The 22,403-nt window shown below is 44.8% G+C and overlaps 1 protein-coding gene across 3 annotated transcripts in view; it reads right to left on the reverse strand.

Moving 5' to 3' along the window:
- Nucleotides 1-22,403, reverse strand: part of LOC148501293 (follicle-stimulating hormone receptor-like) — a 180,518-nt gene that overhangs the window by 70,150 nt on the left and 87,965 nt on the right. For 2 of the 3 annotated variants that reach the window (XM_088450734.1, XM_088450736.1), the window contains exons 3-4: nt 15,090-15,164; nt 6,261-6,335 (exon numbers count right to left, since the gene is read on the reverse strand). In XM_088450734.1, coding sequence (XP_088306860.1) covers nt 6,261-6,335; nt 15,090-15,164 — 150 coding nt within the window. The remainder of the gene's footprint in view (nt 1-6,260; nt 6,336-15,089; nt 15,165-22,403) is intronic. The other variant, XM_088450735.1, reaches the window with a different exon arrangement.

Genomic DNA, 22,403 nt, shown 5'->3' on the forward strand with positions numbered 1-22,403 from the left:
GCGATCGCATCCAATGGTCCTCGATGTACCGATAGTTTCATACACTTCCTGGAGATGACGTGCGCAAGTGGGCGTCTTATAACAGGCTGGTGGGCATCTGCATGCTCAAAGTGATCGCACGTCAAGACATAGTGGCCGTGCTTATTCTTTGCCGTGCGATCGCCTACCTTGCTAGGTGTGTGCCGGATTTGCATACGCTGAGTGCGAGTGAGCAGGTCTGAATGAGCTCCTTGGTTTGAAGACTACTGTTCAGAGATATAAATCACTGTTGCTCTTGTTCACTAAGTCACAGGGAAGCTACTGTACTGTACACCTGTAAAGGTTTCTACTGAATAAGTACTGTTCAGTCTTTCCATTAAGAAATTATAATTGGCTTCAATAACTGTCAGCCAACCAGCGCATTCTACTCACAGCAAGAATTGTTTGTACTGTATTAATACTGATAAATATATGAGTGCATGGCATATCCAGAATTGCAGTGTGCTACATTTAGGTGGAACAGCTGGACATTCATTCTGCTGAGTAGTGTGGCTGTGGTAGTCCTGGAAACACTTAAATTCAAATTCTGGGCCTGATTCAGAGATGGACGCTAATGCTACTGCAGCTGCAAATTTGTATAAAATGGCTGTGCAAAAATATGCAATTGTCGCAGCCGCCTGGATTTGTATTGAGACGCAGCGGCTTCACAGCGGCTTCACAGAGCCAAGCAACTACGACTGCATACAGAGGGGGTGATTCAGCTTGGGACGGAATTCCAAAGCTGCACGCAAGCATGGTGTATGACACCCCCTGCTGCATTTGTGATCCCAGCACTGCGACCTAGGTCGCAGGCTGGGATCAGCATCACAACCATCGGTCATGATGGTGAACAGCGCCGGGTCACCACCCTCAGCTTACTCAGACTGGCCAGCTTGCAAAGCCAGGAAACTGCACCTGTGGATGCAGCCCCTGGCCTTGCCACTCCCGGAAAATGGGGGGGGACAAGGCCCTTTTTCGGGAACGCTACTCCCTGCACCACCCCTAAATGCCTCTGCCAGTCAATCAAGTAGAGGCATAGAAGGGGCTGCGTGCGATCACACAGGACCAATTCTGCACATTCGCAGAACGGGTCCTGCGAACTTGCAGATTCTTGATTATCGCCTGCATTCAGTATTGCACTTGCGTGCAATGCTGAAATAGCCCCAAAGATGCAGCATTGGTCGTAGATCAGCCTTCTGAATAACCCTACAGTCATACAGAGGGCTTGATTCAGACCCGCTTGCTCGATGCGTCTGCAAATTCGGCAAGGCAAGCTATCGCACGGCAAGGCATTAGCACTCCCACTATGTCTTGGCGAGCGATCACTTTGTGTATGCAGATGCCCACCAGTCTGTCTTAAGATGCCCACTAATGCACGTCATCTCCAGGAAGTGTATGCAACCATCAGTACCATCTGGTACCAACCCTACCACAAGCACTGCGAGCACTTCAGTGTAATATTCAAGCAAGTGACCTGTACTATGACGCTGCCTCTTAATTATGCACGACTTTTTAATGGCCAGCCCCTGTCACCACCCACAAATGGCTTCTCCTGTCACTCATTCAGCCGAGCTGTCGTTTCCCGATTGCTCCAATACGCATGGGCAGATTGCAAAAATCGTCTGGCTGCGTGCGAACGGTCCCTAGTGAGCGGGTCTGAATCGGGCCCAGAGTGCAGTAGATTTTGCTCATCTTTACTCAGGATCCAGGATTATACAACATTCTAAATGAACTACAATCCCAGCATGACTTTGAATTCACTGAAATTCTAGCATATGATTACAATGTTAATATTATTAATATTACTATTACTATCATTGCTTGAGGCTGGCACTATAACAATGCTATATGCATTAAAACTTTATGAAATGTTGCAAAATACATGTCTACATATCTATCATCTATAGCTAATATATAATAGAACAGCCAAGTATGTCCTTGATGGCCTGCCTAGCACACATCAAGGCGCACATTTATCCTCTGTATTTGTGAGTCATCTCTGCAAAATACAGTATGCTGTAATATGTGCACCTAGGTGTGAAAATATCATATGAGTTCATGAGCAAACATAACATTATTCTGAAAACCGAACACACCCGACTTTGGGGTTCTGAGTCGAATCGGATAATTTTTCAGGATTCAAGTAGAACAGAGTCCTTACTCTGGTCTGCTGTAAGTTCGAAACTTGGACTTAAAAAACAGGTCCAAATTAAATGATTTTAGCTGTTTTTATAAATTTTAAAGAGATCCAAAACCAAAACAGAAAAGAACCAAAACACTTGAGGGTGGTTTTGTCAAAACCAAAACACGGGGGTCTGCGCACATCTCTATAAAAAACCAACTCCCCTGTACCCTTTTATATTAATTAATATATCATATTTTTCCTAAATACTGCTTGGTGTTACTTTTTGGGTTTATTATATAAAAAATAATTGGTCTGTTTGTCTGTTATGCATTCGGACACCCCTGTACCAATTGTGATGAAACCAACGGGAGGTGGTCCATGTGGATCCTGGACAGGTTTTAAGGGGGTTAGGGTGCTTGTCAGACCTCCTGTTGGTGTACGCTGGGAAGAACTTTGACATTGGGAGCCTATTCTGAGCGTTTCACTGGATGGATTTGGATGAAAACTTCACAGAGTGGTAAAATTGGATCCCAGAAGACATATTAGGGGGTTGAGGTCCCGGTCAAACCTCCCTTTGGTGTACGCTGGGAAGAACTTTGACTTTGGATGGATTTGGATGAAAACTTCACAGAGTGGTAACATTGGATCCCAAAATATATATTATTGGGTTGAGGTACCGGTCAAACCACCTGTTGGTGTATGGTGAGCAGAACTTTGACCCAGGGAGCCTGTTCTTGGCCTTTCACTGGATGAATTTGGATGAAAACTTCACAGAGGGGTGGTTAGTCTGGGATGCCTAATGGAGTGGTTGGGGTCCCGGTTGGACTTAATGGCGGTGTGCGCTGGGCAGAACTTTGATCCAGGGAGCCTGTTCTGGGCCTTTCACTGGATGGAATTGGACAAGGTCACATAATAAAACATTATTACTAGAAGATTTCAATGCCGGGTACTTCGGCTAATATATATCTATCTATATATACAGTATATAGATATATACTGAGGAAGTCCAACAGGATGAAACGCATTGGAACTACTATACCAGCCTCTCCTAGAACCTTGGATATATGCAGATAAGCACTATTTTTTATTTATACTTTGTTTTAACTATTGTACTTTGGGGGTCATTCAGACCCGCTCGTTAGCGGCAGGATGCTCGCAAGGTGGTCGATGTTCCCCACTGCGCATGCGCACGACGGAGGGAGCTCCGTCGTGCGCATGCGCGAGACCCGGCGAGCGACGGGCTCACCATCACTCCGGGTCTCACACCAAAGGGGGCGTGCTGTCGATGTTGATTGACAGCACGCCCCCTTTGGTGGGTGCGCCGGGGGCGTGCCTGCCAGATGGAGGTGTTCCCATGGGAATGCCTACAGTCTGAAGCCGGCCCCACTGACATCACTAGTGATGTCAGTGGGAGTGATTTTGGCTCTGATAGAGCCAAAATCACTTCCGGGCTTGCGGCAGTGAGACCCTACCGCAAGGTCTCCATCGCAAGCCCGATGGTCGCGATGGTCAAGACCATCGCGACCATCATCACAGACGCTCGCTATAGCTGTGGGTGGTAACCCACAGCTATGCGAGCGTCCATGAGGACGCTCCAAAAAAAGGTAGGAGGGCCCTGATTCAGAGTGAGCGCTCTGGTCAGAGCGTTCAGCTCTGAATCAGGCCCTTTGTTCCTATTTTCCATATCCCTTGTTATGCTGCAATAAATCCCCCATTTTGAAATATCACCACTGATACTGGGTCATTTCTGCTTGGTCTTAAGCTTACAAACATACCCATATGAGAAATTGCTGGGATTGCTAAGGGATACTGGAGGAGTGATCAGAAACTTACAACTATATGCTGTTTTCCAAGTGCTATCTGGTACGCATATAATATTTAATTAGCATCATATACCAATTCCAGGAAGTACTACACTATATGTTCTTTTCTATCTGGCTCTATTTGAGCCCCTCCATATAAAGGTTTCTAAAAGTACCAAGAGCCCCGGATCCATCTCATCCGCTGACCTACCGGAGTGGATTTTCATATAAGCATTAAAGAATTATTTTTTGGTACGCACAATCACTTTGGCGCATGTGCACCCCTTTATTTAAATTTACTACACTATTAGGCGCATGTCTTCTACCCCCCGTTTTTCAGATCACCTCAATCCGTTTGCCACACGGGAACACTGAAAGACTGCCGCCACCTTCACCTAAGGATCAGTGTACAGACCTGAAATTTCCACATCCTCCATCTGGGACATTTACTTGTGCACTGTCCTACAACCATTATTTCCATATATATATATATATATATATATATATATATATATATATATATATATATATAGCGGGATCGGTATGAAATACCAGGGGCTGTTTAAGAGAAGCCCGACAGTAGGAGATCCCGACGCCAGCTGGTAAGTACCCTAACCCTCCTCTCCCCCACTAACCCTCCCTTAGGGGTGCCTAACCCTAAAATTCCCTGGGTGGTGCCTAACCCTAAGTCCCCCACGGGGGTGCCTAAACCTAACCCCCCCTTCCCGCACCCTAAACCTATCCTTCCCACGGGGGGTGCCTATCTGTAACCTACCCCCGTCGAAGCCTAACCCTAACCTCCCCCCCAAAAAACCTAACCCCAACCCCGCTACACTCCCTACACCTAACCCCCCCCTCCCACGGCTAACGCTAAGGACGCCCCGAACTTACATCGTTCGGGCTGTCGTCCTTCGACGTTCCAGCGTCGGTATTTCGACGCCTATCTTAAGTCCCCCATCGGGCTTTTCCTGTCGGGATGTAGACTGGCCGCATTTAGGGCCTGATTCAGAGCCGCACGCTATTTGCGCTCGCTCGGTCAGAAAAAGGGGCCGGCTATTTAAATTGAGCGCTCGCTCTTTGCGGTCTGTTGACGCCTCTATGTCTGAGCGAGCGAACGAAACATGCGCTCGCTATTTTGTAAAGATGCCCCCTGGCCGCTCGCATCCTACGTCATCTCCGCTATTTATTTGATTAATCGAGTACATCGAAAGGCATCTGAACTGCTTGCAGTGCTTGTGGTAGGTTTATCCTACCGCAATCATGCGAACAGTTCAGGCTAAGAAACAACCAAGTGACGTGGTCGATGACGCTGTTTTGTTAATTATGCACACCCTTAAAACGCCCTTTGACCGTTTGGCACGACTGCGTTCGGATCTCCACTCCCCGTTTTCAAGCACCTTCTCCTGTTACCACCCACAAACGCCTCATCCTGTCACTCAAATTAGCAGGCACTCGCTATTTTGCGAGCGCTCGATTTCCGATCTCACCGACTGGTTGGCGCATGCGCATTACGACCCATACGCATGTGCAGTTGTGCGAACATCGCTCGGAGCAAACGAGCGGCTCTGAATCAGGCCCTTAGTCCGCCGGTCTATAAACTGCATCCCTAAATAAATTTTAATTAGCATCATATACCAATTCCAGGAAGTACTACACTATGTGTTTATTTGTTACATCGTGTATTCTAAAGTTCTCTGCTGAAATGCAGCTGTAAGGTGAAAAATTGTATTCTATCCCTTTCTTCCATGCTGCAGAGGTGTAATAGTTTTGTTTAGAAAGTAGCAGCATAGATAAAACCAGAGACCGGGAGTTGTGAATCTAGAAATAGTCCTGGTGGGTGAAAGGTCTATAGAGCATGAGCAACAAAATAGCGAAAGAATAAATTAGAACCACAGCAAAACCTTTTGTGAGAAATAGACGTACTGTATGGCAGAGAAGCTTCAAAGGTGAGAATTTGTTAAGTTAAATACAATGTAACAAAGGAATGAGCAACCCATGAGATGTGGGTGTGATAATATTTGTACAGAATATTAGCAACATTAGAAGAGAGAATGACACCAGTGTTTTAGAACTGATTGCGCTTGTTAATACATGATACTTTAATACGTACTCAGCACAGAAATGAGCAAACTCTGCAAGATTTTTTTCTAATGTGGGACACCTCCCCCTGTAAATATGCGCAAGGATACGCCACTGACTCAGCTCCAATATACTTATTGGTCCTATATCACCATTGCAAACGCTGCATTTCTGTCAATAATAAATTAGGAAGGAACATTGTAGAATTATTCAGTAGAGATGTAGATGTTTCTTACAGATACTTGAGCATGGGAAGATTCTGGAAAGCGTCTCGGTGGATGGTTTCAAGACTGTTTGCTTTTTCAATTCTTCTAAAAAGAAAAAGAGGGAACTGTAATTTAAATACACATTCATATTCAGAAATAGATGAAACACCTGTATTTCATTAGGAGTAATGTGTACATCAGGCTTAAGGGTTCTCTCTGTCGCATTGCGAGATCCCTACGAATACAGTTATCAAGGAAGAAAAAACAATTCCTTGTGATTATTATACAGTAATGGTTTCTAAGCATTTACTCATAAAAACTATACTGATTTTTATTGTGCTGAACATAGTGGGGATGATGTAGAGCTGAATGTACACTTTCAAAACGCGTGACTTAGCATGAATTCGCACTATAGGCCTGATTCAGAGAGTGCACGTAATGGCGATGCCGCACGCAATCGTCCGATGTTTTCAGTCTGCGCATGCTTTGGGTTGGGTACCGCTCTAAGACGCAGATCGAAATTGTACGCATAGAGATGCAGTTTTGATGGGCACTTCAGGGAGGTAACGGGGGGGGGGTAGCTAGCCTGGCCTGTGCGAGCCATAGGCATGTTGCGGTCAGCGAATGCGTCCAAAGAAACAGTTGCGCTGACCCCAGTGGCCATGTTCAGAGAGAGGCATTGCAGGTGCAATCTTCGCTGGTGCGTCAGGAGGTGTTTTCAGTTCCAGCTTTGTGGAGTTTTTATGCCGGGTTTTAATTTACAAAGTATCTCTATCTTATATTAAATAAACAGTACTTTGTTACTAGATAGTGACAAGCCCTGTAGCCGAAATCTGGGGGCACAGTATACACCTGTTCTTAAAATGCCTGGCAGTAGTGCCTCCAATTGTTACAATGCACCATAGTAATGCCCCAGTCATGGACGTAACTACCATAGGTGCAAGAAGTGCAGCTGCAGTGGGGCCCATCTTCCTTCTCAAAGTTCAATGCATTCTATATTTTTCACCATTGGGTGGTACATAGTGGCCCTTACAAACTCTTGCTCTCGGGCCTTCAATTACCTAGTTACGCCCCTGGCCCCAGTAACTAAAACTTTGAACAGGTTCTAAACAGAATGGAAACGCGACAGCATATGCGTACCGTACTCACGTATAGCACGGCAATGATAATAAACGTATCTGGGTTTCTTTAATTCACACAGATCCCCATATTCAACGTGGTTTAATCCAAAAGTCCATTTATTGAAATATAAAAAGTTTTTTAAAACAAATAGTTGGAAAAGTCTTTAGTACAAAAAAATGGTGGAGAATATGAGGCTGCACTGGGATGCAGTGAGGCATGTACAGTGGAGCAAAAAAAACTAGATGGCTCTAATAAAAAATGACAAAGGACATACCCCAAGAGTTTTCCACAGTGCAGTCTTCTCTTTTCCAGCCTCCTAACCAGCGTGTTTTGAGAATAATGTTCTCTTTATCAAGGTGTGGAGGTGTTTGCATATCAACCCAGATAGGTTTATCATCTCCGTGCTATACGTGAGTACGGGAGGCATATCATATCATCTGTTACACTAAGTGGAATCTCTTGGGCACAGGGGAAGGTTTCACTTCAGATATCACATTGGGAAAAGAAACCATTATAAGTTTGCAATAACACAACCTTATGTAAGTCAGGTGTGGTACCTGATGGAAATGTTTTGGGGATATATGTGAAAAGAGGGATAACCTATAAAAAGGACCCTTTGAGATACCCCTACAAGGTTCACCTCGTATGATCTTTGTGTCAATTTAGTTGTGTGTACGTTCAGATGGACCATGCAGCGTTTATCCGTTCTCCTATGATTGTCGCTGAGCGCTCATGACCGACTCGATGTTGCCCCACAGCGCATGCGCACGATGGAGCCGGCTCCGTCGTGCGCATGCGCGAGACCCGGCTAACTACGGGTGATCCGTCATCAGGGGTCTCGTCGTAGACGGGGCGAGCTGTCGATGTATGAGTTATCCTTGTCTGCCACCTGCTCTGACCTCGGTGTCTGACAATAATTATTCTGCTAGCCACTAGCCCGATTTTGGGCTGTATCTGACAATTATTGCTGTTCTATGTTTGTTGTTTCACTCCTAGTACACCATTATATACATATATATTATATGCACTGCTCAAAAAAATACAGGGAACACTTAAACAACACAATGTAACTCCAAGTCATTCACACTTCTGTGAAATCAAACTGTCCACTTAGGAAGCAACATTGATTGACAATCAATTTCACATGCTGTTGTGCAAATGGAATAGACAACAGGTGAAAATTATAGGCAATTAGCAAGGCACCCTAAATAAAGGAGAGGTTCTGCAGGTGGTGACCACAGACCACTTCTGAGTTCCTATGCTTTTTGGCTGATGTTTTGGTCACTTTTGAATGCTGTCGGTGCTTACACTCTAGTGGTAGCATGAGACGGAGTCTACAATCCACACAAGTGGCTCAGGCAGTGCAACTCATCCAGGATGGCACATCAATGGGAGCTCTGGCAAGAAGGTTTGCTGTGTCTGTTAGCGTAGTGTCCAGAGCATGGAGGCGCTACCAAGAGACAGGCCAGTACATCAGGAGACGTGGAGGAGGCCGTAGGAGGGCAACAACCCAGCAGCAGGACCGCTACCGCCGCCTTTGTGCAAGGAGGAACAGGAGGAGCACTGCCAGAGCCCTGCAAAATGACCTCCAGCAGGCCACAAATGTGCATGTGTCTGCTCAAACAGTCAGAAACAGACTCCATGAGGGTGGTATGAGGGCCCGACATCCACAGGTGGGGGTTGTGCTTACAGCCCAACACCGTGCAGGAAGTTTGGTATTTGCCAGAGAACACCAAGATTGGCAAATTCGCCACTGGTGCCCTGTGCTCTTCACAGATGAAAGCAGGTTCACACTGAGCACATGTGACAGACGAGTCTGGAGATGTCAAGGAGAATGCTCTGCTGCCTGCAACATCCTCCAGCATGACCGGTTTGGCAGTGGGTCAGTAATGGTGTGGGGTGGCATTTCTTTGGGGGGCCGCACAGCCCTCCATGTGCTCGCTAGAGGTAGCCTGACTGCCATTAGGTACCGAGATGAGATCCTCAGACCCCTTGTGAGACCATATGCTGGTGCGGTTGGCCTTGGGTTCCTCCTAATGCAAGACAATGCTAGACCTCATGTGGCTCGAGTGTGTGAGCAGTTCCTGCAACATAAAGGCATTGATGCTATGGACTGGCCCGCCCATTCCCCAGACCTGAATCCAATTGAGCACATCTGGGACGTCATGTCTCGCTCCATCCACCAACGCCACGTTGCACCAGAGACTGTCCAGGAGTTGGCAGATGTTTTAGTCCAGGTCTGGGAGGAGATCCCTCAGGAGTCCATCCGCCACCTCATCAGGAGTATGCCCAGGCGTTGTAGGGAGGTCATACAGGCACGTGGAGGCCACACACACTACTGAGCCTCAGTTTGACTTGTTTTAAGGACATTACATCAAAGTTGGAGCAGCCTGTAGTGTGTTTTTTCACTTTAATTTTGAGTGTGGCTCCAAAACCAGACCTCCATGAGTTAATAAATTTGATTTCCAATGATAATTTTTGTTTGATTCAGGTGTCAGCACATTCAACTAGTAAAGAACAAAGTATTTAATAAGAATATTTCATTCATTCAGATCTAGGATGTGTTATTTTAGTCTTCCCTTTATTTTTTTGAGCAGTGTATATATACAGTATATATATATATATATATATATATATATATGGAATGTGTTAATGTGCCCTGATAAGTAATGACAGGGAAGCTTATACTTAAATTGTTATTATATTGTTCTTAACAATATTAGGTGTACTGTGACGATTACATTGATGCCATGAATTTATCAGGATAATGGACAGAAGCTGGGACAGGTGTTCCTCAGTTTCATTGATACTTGGGTGCTAGGCGTCACTGATCAGCCCTGTGAGGGATGGGCTCTTGGATTGCCCACTGCTGTGTTTATTAGGCTGACAGCACCATCCACTCATTGTATGTAATAGCCTTAGCTTGCCTATGCGTTCATGCAGTGTATTTTTTTGAAGTCTGCACTTTACTGACCCTGCTCGACTAGTCTCCTCTTACCTGCTGTCATCCTTGAGCTCTGCTTTTTATCGTTATTCTTTGTCTGCTGCCTGTACTGACCTCTGCTAGTTTATGAGTTATCCTTGTCTGCCACCTGCTCTGACCTCGGTGTCTGACAATAATTATTCTGCTAGCCACTAGCCCGATTTTGGACTGTATCTGACAATTATTGCTGTTCTATGTTTGTTGTTTCTCTCCTAGTACACCATTATCGCTGCAGATTGTCTTTATCTAGTATTAATATATCTTTGTATGCACACTCTGGAAAATAGGGACTGCTAGACTGGACTCAAGTCTATAGATTTATTAGGAAGCTGGTGGCATACAGATGTGCCACATACACCTTTCCTCAAATCACTACCAAATAGCCCCTTTTTGTGCACCACCGACTTTGCGACTTAGCCGCACCAAGCGTCCCACCAGAGACTTTTTAAAAAAAATATGCATCTTATTCGCATCACTAATGCAACAAAAGTACAATGCACGGGTACCCTGAATACTGATATTGGCAAATGTAGTTCCTATTATGCTATGCTAATCTAGGTAACAAGGTAAAATACAGAGGTCCGATACGAGTAACCTACACCATGTCTCGTGCCATGCTTTGTTATGCTTAATCTGTGACTTTATACTAGAGATGTGCGGTTCGTTCTCCAGAAATCCGAATCCACCTGAATTTCATGAATCCGGGTAAATCATAGTCGCAGTTCTAATCTCCTGAGGAGATCCAGTCATGGATTGCATAAATTACATGATTTTAGCTGTTTTTAAAACTTTTGATCAATTTTCTTAAAAAAAATCCAGATCCAAAACCAAAACACTTGAGGTTGGTTTGAAAAACCAAATCCAGATCCAAAACCTTGAAGGAGATACAGATTCAAAACCAAAACCAAAACACGGGGGTTGACGCACATCCCTACTTTATACTAATTCTTTTGTAACTAAAAACACTAATTAAAAATACCCATGACACTATAAGCAAGATGCTATATTCTGGAAAAAGTATACGTCTAGGTTTCATCATGCATCTTTAATCCCCACACTGCCTCCTAAAACCCACTAAACACCTTGTTCCTCTATTGAAGTTTTCCATCATGACTAGCTTTGACTTAACGCAATCAAATTGAATTGGGTACAGTTGAATAGAATAGGTGTCAGGATGCAAAAGACTTAACCTATCACTGTCATGTATGAGTTCCAGAATTATTTATTGTTAAAAAAAATGGATCCTTTGTAGATTCCAGAAGTTTTCAATTAGCTCAAAAAGTTGTCAGCGCCTGACAGCTCGGTAGAATAACTTTGCTCATTATTAGAATATATAAAACCTAGGCTGCTATATACCAGTCATATCTAATAGTTGTCAATACATAATAGTTAATAATCCTTACACATATTTTAGTTAAAATGTGCCATGTAATTATACCCAAAAGACATACAAGACTAAGGGGTCTATTTACTCAGGGCCGCAACTAGGGAGCTGGAGGTGCACGCTGCTGTACCCGGTGCCAGTGACCTCCAGCCCGGCGCTGCAGAGAGGCTCCAAGCCGGACGTCCGCTGGTAATATTTATTACCAGAGGGCGCCCGGCTCCTTCTCAGCAGCGATGCGGTGTAGCCGAGGCTGGAGTTCTCTCCCGAACTCAAGCTTCCGGCTCTCCCCACGGGCACTATGGGTGAGACGTCATGACGTTTCCTCAATAGTTCCGAGGAGCAGCCGGCGGACTGGACGCGACGCTGGATGCAGGAGCAGGGTTCAAGGTAAGTTGTTTTTTTTTTTTAATAAGCTGCACTACAGGGGCATTACCATGGGGGCATGGGCAATAATAGGCATTACTAATGGGGCATGAGCACTACAGGGGCATTACTATTGGGGCATGGGCACTACAGAGGCATTACCACAGGGGCATTACTGTGGGGGCATGAGCACTACAGGGGCATTACTGTAAGGGCACTACATGGATATTACTATGGGGCATGGGCACTACAGGGGCATTACTATGAGAGCATGGACACTACAGGGGCATTACTATGAAAGCATGGGCACTACAGGGGCATTACCTCAAGGGCATTAATATGGGAGCATGGGCACTACAGGGGCATTACTATGGGGGTATTAACATATGGGCATTACAATATGGGCACTACTTCAGGGGCATTGCTATGGGAGCATTATCATATGGGCACTACTACAGTGGCAATACTATATGGGCACTACTACAGGGGCATTACCTCAGGGGGCATTACTATAGGGGCACTGCTGCAGAGGGAATTACCAGGGGGGGCGCCAAATTACTGTCTTGCCCCTGGTGACAAAAATCCTAGTTTCGACCCTGATTTACTAAGCAGTGTTAGGAGACAGAGTGAAAATTGATAAGAAAGTGATAATGTGCCAGCCAATCAGCTCCCAACTGTCATCTCACAGGCTGTTTGAAAAATGACATTTGGGAGCTGATTGGCTGGCACTTTATCACTTTCTTATCACTTTTCACTCTGTCTCCTAACACTGCTTAGTAAATAGACCCATAATAATCTTTTGAATATCCTCATCATCATTTTGGCGTGGCTGATGCAGTGCTGCGTAGTGCATCTGGGCGAAATCGCTGTATATATGGGTGTCTATGCAGACTATGCGTGATTCTGATGCGTTCACACATCTGAGGGCCTGATTCAGAGATGGCGCAAATCTTGTCATGACTGAGATGCAATGCACAGTGGACTAGCGAAAATATGCAAATGTCGCAGTCTCTGGGATCTGTCTTGAGACGCCCACCAGCAGTTCACATATCCATTGCATGCACACAGGACAATAATAGACCATCTGAGTAACCCTATGTTGCGCAGATTGGGCGATTGAACTGAGACACCGGAGCCATTGTTTTCTGCACACGGGATCACAATTGCAGTCTTCCACACGCCTCCAGAATGATCGGGACACGCCTGCATTTGAACTCCCCCATTACTCCCCCATTACCTTCCCAAGATATATACTATTTTTGTATGAATTCCGCCCGTTATGTAGCCAACTTTCTATCATCCTCTAAGTGAGCAAACTTGGTGGACAATTCAGTTAGATGCGGGTTTGCAAAATTGTTCTTGCATCATGAAACTCTCATAAATGCCCGCTCCCGAGAAATGTGAGATTCAGTTAGAAATGCCAGTTGTTCTACAAAGAGCGACAATCAACAAGTCCATGGAAATCCTACTAAACTACAAAATACTGTAGTGGCAATGACAGTACTGAAGGCTGTTAGTGGCCTTAAGGAAAGTAAAGGAGGTCCTTAAACTGTGTAATATTAGTTGATTGGTGAAAACATCATAGCCAGCAAGTGCTTATCAGCAAATAAAGGCCCCCATTTACTAACGAGTTTTATCACCAAAACGAGTGATAAATGTCACTGTGTATGATAAATGGTGCTCCAGCCAATCAGCTCCCAACGGTCATTTTTCTAACAGTTGACAGTTGGGAGCTGATTGGCTGGAGCACCATTTATCATACACAGTGAAATTTATCACTCGTTTTAGTGATAAAACTCCTTAGTAAATGGTGGCCAAAGTCTTTACAGTATTTTGGGGGTACATTACAATGTTTCTAAAATATTAAAAAAAAAAACCCTTTTAGCAATTATCTGCAAGTTTAATAACCCATTTCCAAACAATATGACACATCCACATACATATTTCTCATCACTTAACCCAATTTTAAACTTTTTAGAGCAAATCAACTGAAAAATTAGGTCTTTATTGGCCAAATCATAGTAAACTATCCAAGTACATTATTAATCCTTGGAAGGATGTACCAGAGGTTCTGCACTGTCTTCCCATTTTGCCTTAAGGATTTTCCCTACCTTTTGTTTTGCCTAGAGGAGGGGTGCCAGACTGTAGATAGACAGTAATTAGTTAGACAATGTCTAGATCGACCCCAGTTGTTAGACAGTCAATAGATCGACAGGTACAAAAGGTCGACAAGTACAAAAGGTTGACACACTAAAGGTCGACATGTAAGAAGGTCGACAGGTACAAATGGTTGACAGGGTCAAAAGGTCGACATGAAAATGGTCAACACAAATATGGTCGACACATCTTTTTTTTTTTTTAGGTTTAGGGTTAGGCACTTAAGATGAGCCAGTGTCCAACGTCATTCCCTACCATCCAACATCATTCCCTACCATCCAAGTGGGCATGGAGGGGGAATAAATCCATGTGGCAAGTGAAGCGAGCCACCGTGCCCGCACCTTGGCGAGCGCAGCGAGCCCGCAAGGGGTCAAATGGTATTTATGCTAATTTTTTTTTCAAAAAATGTCGATAATTTTCGTGTCAACCTTTTCCATGTCGACCTTTTGACCCTGTCGACCATTTGTTCCTTTCGACCTTCTTACATGTCGACCTTTAGTGTGTCGACCTTTTGTACCTGTCGACCTTTTGTACCTGTCGATCTATTGACTATCTAACAACTGGGGTAGATCTAGACATTGTCTAACTAATTTTTGTCTATCTCTTATACCACCGCCAGGAGGAGTACGTACAAAAATTGCCACAAATTTGCTGGGAAAATGAATTGCAAATATGGAATTGCAAATTAATTTGCCATTAAAAAGCATCTGCAGGACCCAACTCGCTCTTAATTGAATTGTCCGCTTGGACTGAGCAGACTCACTTCCCTCAAATTTCTCACGGTCACGTACTGTACAGTCTTTCGGTATCTGGAGGTTGAGGATATTTTGGCAAATATTGAATTACTCACATTTCTTGTAGTTGAAGATTGTTTGAGAACACGTTGGCTTCTATTGATTTCAAGTCGTAGTTTTCCGATATCTCTCTGAAATAACAAGTGCACAGCAAGACAGTTAAACAATGGTTTTCCCTCAAAATACATAATACTGTATGTAACATAATTTATACAGTGTTTATACATCAATGGATATCCTAACATGAGCATTGGAAAGTGCGTGATAGCCGGTAGTTTGGACCTTCATGACTCAAATGTACGGTACCTTCAGTGGTGCAGCATATAGTTCATTCTAACAGGACCATAAGGTTTGGAAGACTGTTGCCATCCCCCAGGTTGTTGCCCTGATTGCACCCCTTTTCCGCCTTGCGGGGCACCCAGCACCCATCATCCTGTTTCAGGCCTCTACTGATGGTTGTCCTGTGACATTATGATGTCACGTGCACCAGGCTGTGGGGGGCTGCCGACCTAGGGCACCTCTGTTCCCTGCCATGCCACTGTTTTCAGAGGTACAAACCCCTAAGGGTAGTTGCACATAGAATGTACTAGGTAAATGATAGCTAGTATCTGATTGATTGCTTTGGGCAACAACTCCACTTTTTCTTTGTAGAACGATTGACAACCGTACATCCTAGTCTGGCCTTTGAAGTGTATGTGTACAGATGCTTGTGAGATTGTCCCCCATTGATAGAATGACAGAAAAAAAGCAAAAAATTAACTTCAAAGTCCTCCCTTCTATTACTTTTGTAGCAAGTCACTTAGGGGTCTATTTACTAAGCAGTGTTAGGAGACAGAGTGAAAAGTGATAAGACGCCAGCCAATCAGCTTCTAACTGCCATGTCACAGGCTGTGTTTTCAAAATGACAGTTGGGAGCTGATTGGCTGGCACCTTATCACCTTTCACTCTGTCTCCTAACACTGCTTAGTAACTAGACCCCTTAAATATTTTTTTTTCTTCAGTCCTGTGCATTTTAAAACATACATGCCTACTTTTAATACTGTACCTGCCCTGCGGAAGACCTGTTCCGAGGGAGAAGTGCATGTTTTGTATCATCTTAGCCCTGCCGCCTACTGTGCAATGCCGCGATCATTCCGGAAAATGAAAATGAACAGATACAGTCCTAATGGTATTCTGCGAAATAATGAAGCAGGAGAGGGATCAGCTTTGCCTCCCAGCGGCCTGCCAGGCCGGCATGCAGAGAGATGGCGCATGCTGTGAGGACACGCTCCATGATTTGCGGCATGCCCCTGTGAGGCGTGGCCATGTCCCTGCTATCTATTATTGTTATTATTATTATTATTATTATTAACCTGAAAAATAGTGTAGGATATAAAAGAATGAATTTGATATAATTGTTGGCCAGAAAGAATAGCAGATAAATAATTTGCCTTTGCTGTATAAGTACTGTCATACTAACAATAGTGCAAATTGTATTTACCTTTCACAAGTGCTGCTCTCTGGCATTTCTGTTCAAATTTGACATCACTTGAAAACAACTTGAACACCACAGACACCGCCTCATCATTTTCTATAGTGCGCAGCGCTCTTATATTTTCAAACATGTAATGTAAGTGTACAGGAGGTGTAAGGTGTGGGGAATGCACCTCCTCCCCGTCACATTCACCTGCCCAGGCTAGCTTGTGGGCACTAATGGGCCTATTTAACAAGCCATTCGACTCCATAAATACTGGGCTCCAAAGGAACATAAAAATAAGTATTCAACTCCTTTCCCCACTCCAGCACGTAGCTTGTAAGGACACGAACATGGTTTACGCAAACTTTAGAATTACAGAAGCAAACACATTTCTTTGCTGGAATCTACTCCACCTGTATCTCAAAGCTTTGCAGGCCCAGTACCCATCACATTAATCATAGTTCTCACAATCAGGGGTGCTGAGAGTGAGGGGGAAGCAGATAACAATTATCCGGGCCTGGGCTTGTTGAAGGGGCCCAGGTCCGCCCCTCGTAACACTTCTTACCTGTCAGCGGCATCAGTAGCTTCTCTCTGCAGCTGTGTGCTGGGCTATGGGGGAGGGTCAGGAATGCTGCACCTGCTGAGCAGCAGCAGTTTCACTCTACCTGCATGATGTGCAGGGAAGCAATCACACTGATTGCCAAACCCTCCTCTGGATCTGCCGCTGGCCGAGTAGTGTACAATTTTTTTGTAGGGGGCGTAGCCATGCCACCACTATTTGGCCGTGCCCCATCCAATTACCAGGCCCATACCCGCTTTCTATGGCCCTGCTCACAATGCAGCACTCACACTGCTTCACGCCACTCAACCCTTCACAAGGGATCAACTCATCACATGGTGTACTATCTCACTTTACCATGGGGATGGTCATCGTAAACCAATGCTTGGCAACCACTGATATTCCAGATACGACGGACGCATGTCTTGCATCTGATGCTGGATTTAGTATGGTTGTTACCACTGTATGCTTCTTTCCCATGCCTATATGATGTCTGCAGACGTCCATTCTGCTGCTGACGACTTTGCTTCTGGTGTCTATCGTGCATGCACACTAATTAACCCTCCAATGGTTTCCATGTGATGGCTATGTGCAAGTAGAGACAACAGCAATACTTCCACTAATTGATGACCCCCTTTGATACAGTCATCTTTACTTTAGCAGGGGTCTTTGTTTGACACTCCCCCTATGCAACACTTTGTACCTTCAATAGCCTCTTCTCATTTTCCTAGTTCTTCCACCTAGAGTAGGACATTGGTGTGTGTGCTTCTTTTAATGTGTCAGACTCTGGAGCATCAGATGGGCATAGACCTGTCCTCCAACACCCCTGGAAAGCACAGCAGCCCCCTCCTCTGCACTTAACTCCTACTCTTAGCTGTTACATACAGGCCATACTGGCTCTAAATGTCTCCAACTGTAACAGGTTGACCAAGGCCCATTCTCCCATGTAGCCACATGCTCACTTGGAAGGGGTGTTATAAAAAAAAAAGGCATATAGATGGGTATGACATTAAAAACTATTGTTTCTTGTGTCAGAACTAGAGATGTGTATCGACCCCTGTGTTTTGGTTTTGGATCCAGATTCATCTTTGTGTTTTGGTTTTGTATCTGTTTTTTTTTAAATCATGTCATTTTGACTTGTTTTACATGCAAACCAAAACCGAAGTTTGGTTCCAAACCGCGGAAAGATTCGAACAGGAACTCGATTCGACTCAGTGCCTCAAGGTGATTCCGATCTCGGGACTCGGTTCGTCTCAGAACCCCTAAATTCGGTTGTTGTCTGTACTCTTGGAACCAAACCTGCACCTCTCTAGACAGCATACCCACAAAAGCAAACTTTGCAGTAATGCTACATTTGCATTCTGGGTAAAAGCTATCAGTGAGCTCCAAACACTAGCCAAAATACTAGTAACACGCGTATGTTAAAATTGCTTGCTGTTTGGTACGCATTTTCACTCCCATTTATTACTAGCATTGAAAAAGCCATTGCGGTGTCACGAAGCCTGACGTAATTAAAAAAATATGTTCCATAATAAATTACATTTTCTGTTTTCAATAAACAAGTACTGTAACAACAGAAATATAAACAAAGAACATAATAAACTTATATGGAAGTACTGTCTGAGAAAAGGAAAAGAAAAAAGCTGTTTGTTTCTCCGTCTGTGTCTATTAAATGCAGACTTTTTATATAGTTGTGAATGTTTCTGAACACTAATAAGGATTGCCATAGAAACATGGGCTGCAATTAGTTTCCCACTGATGCTGGCCCGTAAGGTCAACTTTCAAATAGAACTGGAAAATAGTATTAAATAAATTCTCTTTATTCTGACAAGATATGAAGCAGGTGGGTTAGAGAACTAATCTTCTAGGATATTTCACTGTCTTTAGTTCGGTTATTAGTACGTGAAATGAATAAATACATTACAGCAATTCTGGTTTGTGGAATTCAAGTGAGTATCCCTTCATTCTAAACAATATTGGGGCTCATTTCTGAAAACTAGAGCACACATTGGAAAAGGGTGTAACCCCTAGATTCTGTGTTTTGAGTATATTACAAAATATTAACAAACATCTGAATGATTGCTATGGGCTGTACAGACTTATATGCATTTAGCTGTTATTGAACAGGATGAGTCAAAATTCACTGCACACCACCCATCCTCTTATCCTTCCCTCGCACCTCTGCGACATACTGTACTTGCCTACTTTCCCAGAAAGGTCCTGGAGGCTCCCAAAAATCAGATGGTGATCCCAGACACCTGGAAGATGCAAAAAGGATGGTCTCCCGGAGGCCATCTGCCATCCTATTGGACTGAATTCAGTAGCGGCTCCAGGCACGGGCAAGCCGGTCCGTCGCCCGGAGCGCTACTGTTTCCGGAGGGCGCAGGAAACGTCCACCTCCCTCCCAGCGCTATGGGATATATTTATGGGATATATTTAAGCTCAGCTGGGAGGGAGCGGAGGAGGGAGTGGGCGGCAACACAGGACGGCGCTGGGCGCAGCACAGCCTACCGCCGGCCCTGACTGAATTACATCATTGTGACCATATCCCCACTACACAATGCCGGTGATCGCCATCAAGGCCCCCAATGCCATCCACTTGTTTGAGATACTCTTTTCGCAGTTACCAACCTGGCCGCCCCCTCCCCGGGAGGGGGAAGCTCAAAGGTCGGCAGGTATGTCCTGTGGTCCTTGTTCATCATTGTCGCTTTGAATGACAGTCAGTCAGCACACATAGGGCCTGTATCGGCACTTATACCTACCCCATACTAGGTGCAAGAGATTGGCCTGAAATAGGCAGTTCATCGGCATATGCGTGAACATGGTGTAACTCTTTCTATGCGCTTCACGACACTCCCATGAGACAGTTCTCTTTTGTGAATACGCCCAGTTGCTGCCTCGTTGACACCCACGTACAGAGAGAAAAGTCTGAGATATGTCCAACTCAGAATCACCAGGAGATACGCAAAGATGCGTATGGTCGCTACAGTGCATGCACTAAGTCTATGGCTCTGTCATTACTAGGAATAAAAGTAACAGTCCATGTTATAGCCTGACATCTAGGAGATGAGATGCCTCTTGTTACACACCAACAGGAAAAAGAGACATTTTCTAAATGAGGCTGAACAACACTTGGGGGGAAATGTAATGAAATGCGATTTTGGTGGCAAGCTCATAGTCGCTGTAATGGTTTTGGAGAGGAGGTTCTTTGTCTTACTGCAAAAAGTTCTTACTTTCTGTTCTAGAGTATCTGTCTCCAATCAGTGACAAAACAGGTAATTGCCTAGTCCCATATGAAAATTTGGGTAGATGCATGACAATGTCATTCTAGTCCCTGAGCCCATAGCTCTGCCCTCAGAAAGGGTCCCCTCACCTCTGTACCCCAAAATAGCAGCACTCCCTGTAGTTCAGCCTTTTCTTACCATGTTACTTTGCCCCCTAATATTTAATGCCAATGAGAGGGAAGGGACAAGTTAAAGAAATTTTGAAGCCCTTGTAACTTTGGGAAAAAATAACGCAGTTTAATAGCTGATATCTTCATACTTCATCATCAACATAATTTGCAACTTTTAGAGGTCAAGACTGATCAAGTATAGCTACAGTATATCTATACAACACATATAAACATCATTACTCTCTTGGGACTCCCGAATCATGGGTGGCTCTCCTGGACCCCCAGTAGAGTAGGCAAGTCTTCTGTAAGCACCTTGCTGCTGTCAGCTGCTGCTCGTTAAGTAGGGTAGTAGGTTAACCATTAATGGTTACCATCAATGGTACCACCAAGAGGTAACATCAATGGTGTGTAACCATCAATGTGACACCATCAATGGTTTTGCCCACCAATGGTCAGCCCTACTCTATTAGCCAGCCCTGCTCTATTGGGCAGCCGGCCAATCAGATTTAGGGGAGGGTCTTTGTGGGTAGCACCAGAGCACAATGGGCCACAATGACATGATAGAGGTCCCAACAGGCTGTGCCACACGCCATGCACTTCCCATCTGACTGCCACCTCCAAAAGAGGGCGACCAAAATGTTCCAGAGGGGCAGCCGATATTTCGGTAACTATGATTCAGACATGAGAACTACATGAAAAATGAATTAGCAAAAATAATTGTGATCAGTTTCAATTACTGTAACATTTACACATAATAAAGCATGCATAGATCTCAGCAAAGTTTGTAAAAACCATATCGTATTAAAAGAAAGTACTCAATTAGTATTACATAGAACACCCATAGGGCCTGATTCAGTAATGATCGCAAATGTGATTGCAATAGCGATTACGCACGCAGTCTCACTGCAATGATATACTAATCCTCTGTGATCGATATGCCATCGCAGCAGAACTTAAGGACGCCCAACTTACCTTACACACATCCGTAATACTTAGCAAGACTGTGAAACCATTGGTAACATTGAGTACAATCGCAGCCTCACACACTTGCACAAGCTCTGACCTTACTCAGGAATTTCTAACCTCGTCGCACGCAGTGAGTACACAGGCTGCATATGGCATTGCAGTGGATAATTTATGCACGCCCATGCATCGGCGTTCAAATGCACTGGCACGCCTGTGTTTCGCCGACCACCCCCTCTGTCACCACCCCCAAATGGTACTTCCTGTCAATTACTCTGCGATGGGCCTGCATAGTAACTGCGTTCGCAGTCCCGATCACAGTGGAGTGTTCACGCATGCGCTCTGCGATGCTAACGCATGCGCAGATTGCAACAATCGGCCGATTGTGTGCGTAATCGCAGTTGTGATCCTTGCTGAATCAGGCCCATAAAACACTACAGAAAATTATCGGATTAGCTACTCTAATAATGACTGTGAGTCAAATAAAAAATTTTATTTCTTTTTTGGTAAGTCTTGAAAAAGTCTCTAGGCAAAGAAGAAATGCGTTGCCACTAGTGGGGCTGTTCTCTTTATCGTAGCGGCAGTCATTTGCTGGACTCTAAAAGTGATTTTGCTCTCAAACCACTGATATCCGGAATAGTGGACACTGGGGTTAATTCAGACCCACTCGCAAGCGCTATGCGCTTGCAAGTGGGTCGATGTTTGTCCCCTGCTCATGCGCCGCCTCTGGCGTGCACATGCGCGAGAACCGGCCAGCGACGGGCGCTCCGTCACTACGGGTCTCGCACCAAAACGGGGCTGTTTGTGGGAGGCACCACTGACATCACCAGTGATATCAGTGGTGAGCTTCCTGCTCTATTTAGAGCAGGAAGCTCACTGGGGCTTGCGGGAGCGAGACCCTACCACAAGGGTCTCGTCGCAAGCCCCGATGGTCGCGACCATCGCCACCATCACCTGGCCACTCACAAAAGCTGTGGGTGTTCACCCACAGCTTAGCG

Source organism: Taudactylus pleione, unplaced genomic scaffold, assembly GCF_031769625.1.
Source record: "Taudactylus pleione unplaced genomic scaffold, aTauple2 ptg000522l, whole genome shotgun sequence".
Taxonomy (NCBI): Eukaryota; Metazoa; Chordata; class Amphibia; order Anura; family Myobatrachidae; genus Taudactylus; species Taudactylus pleione.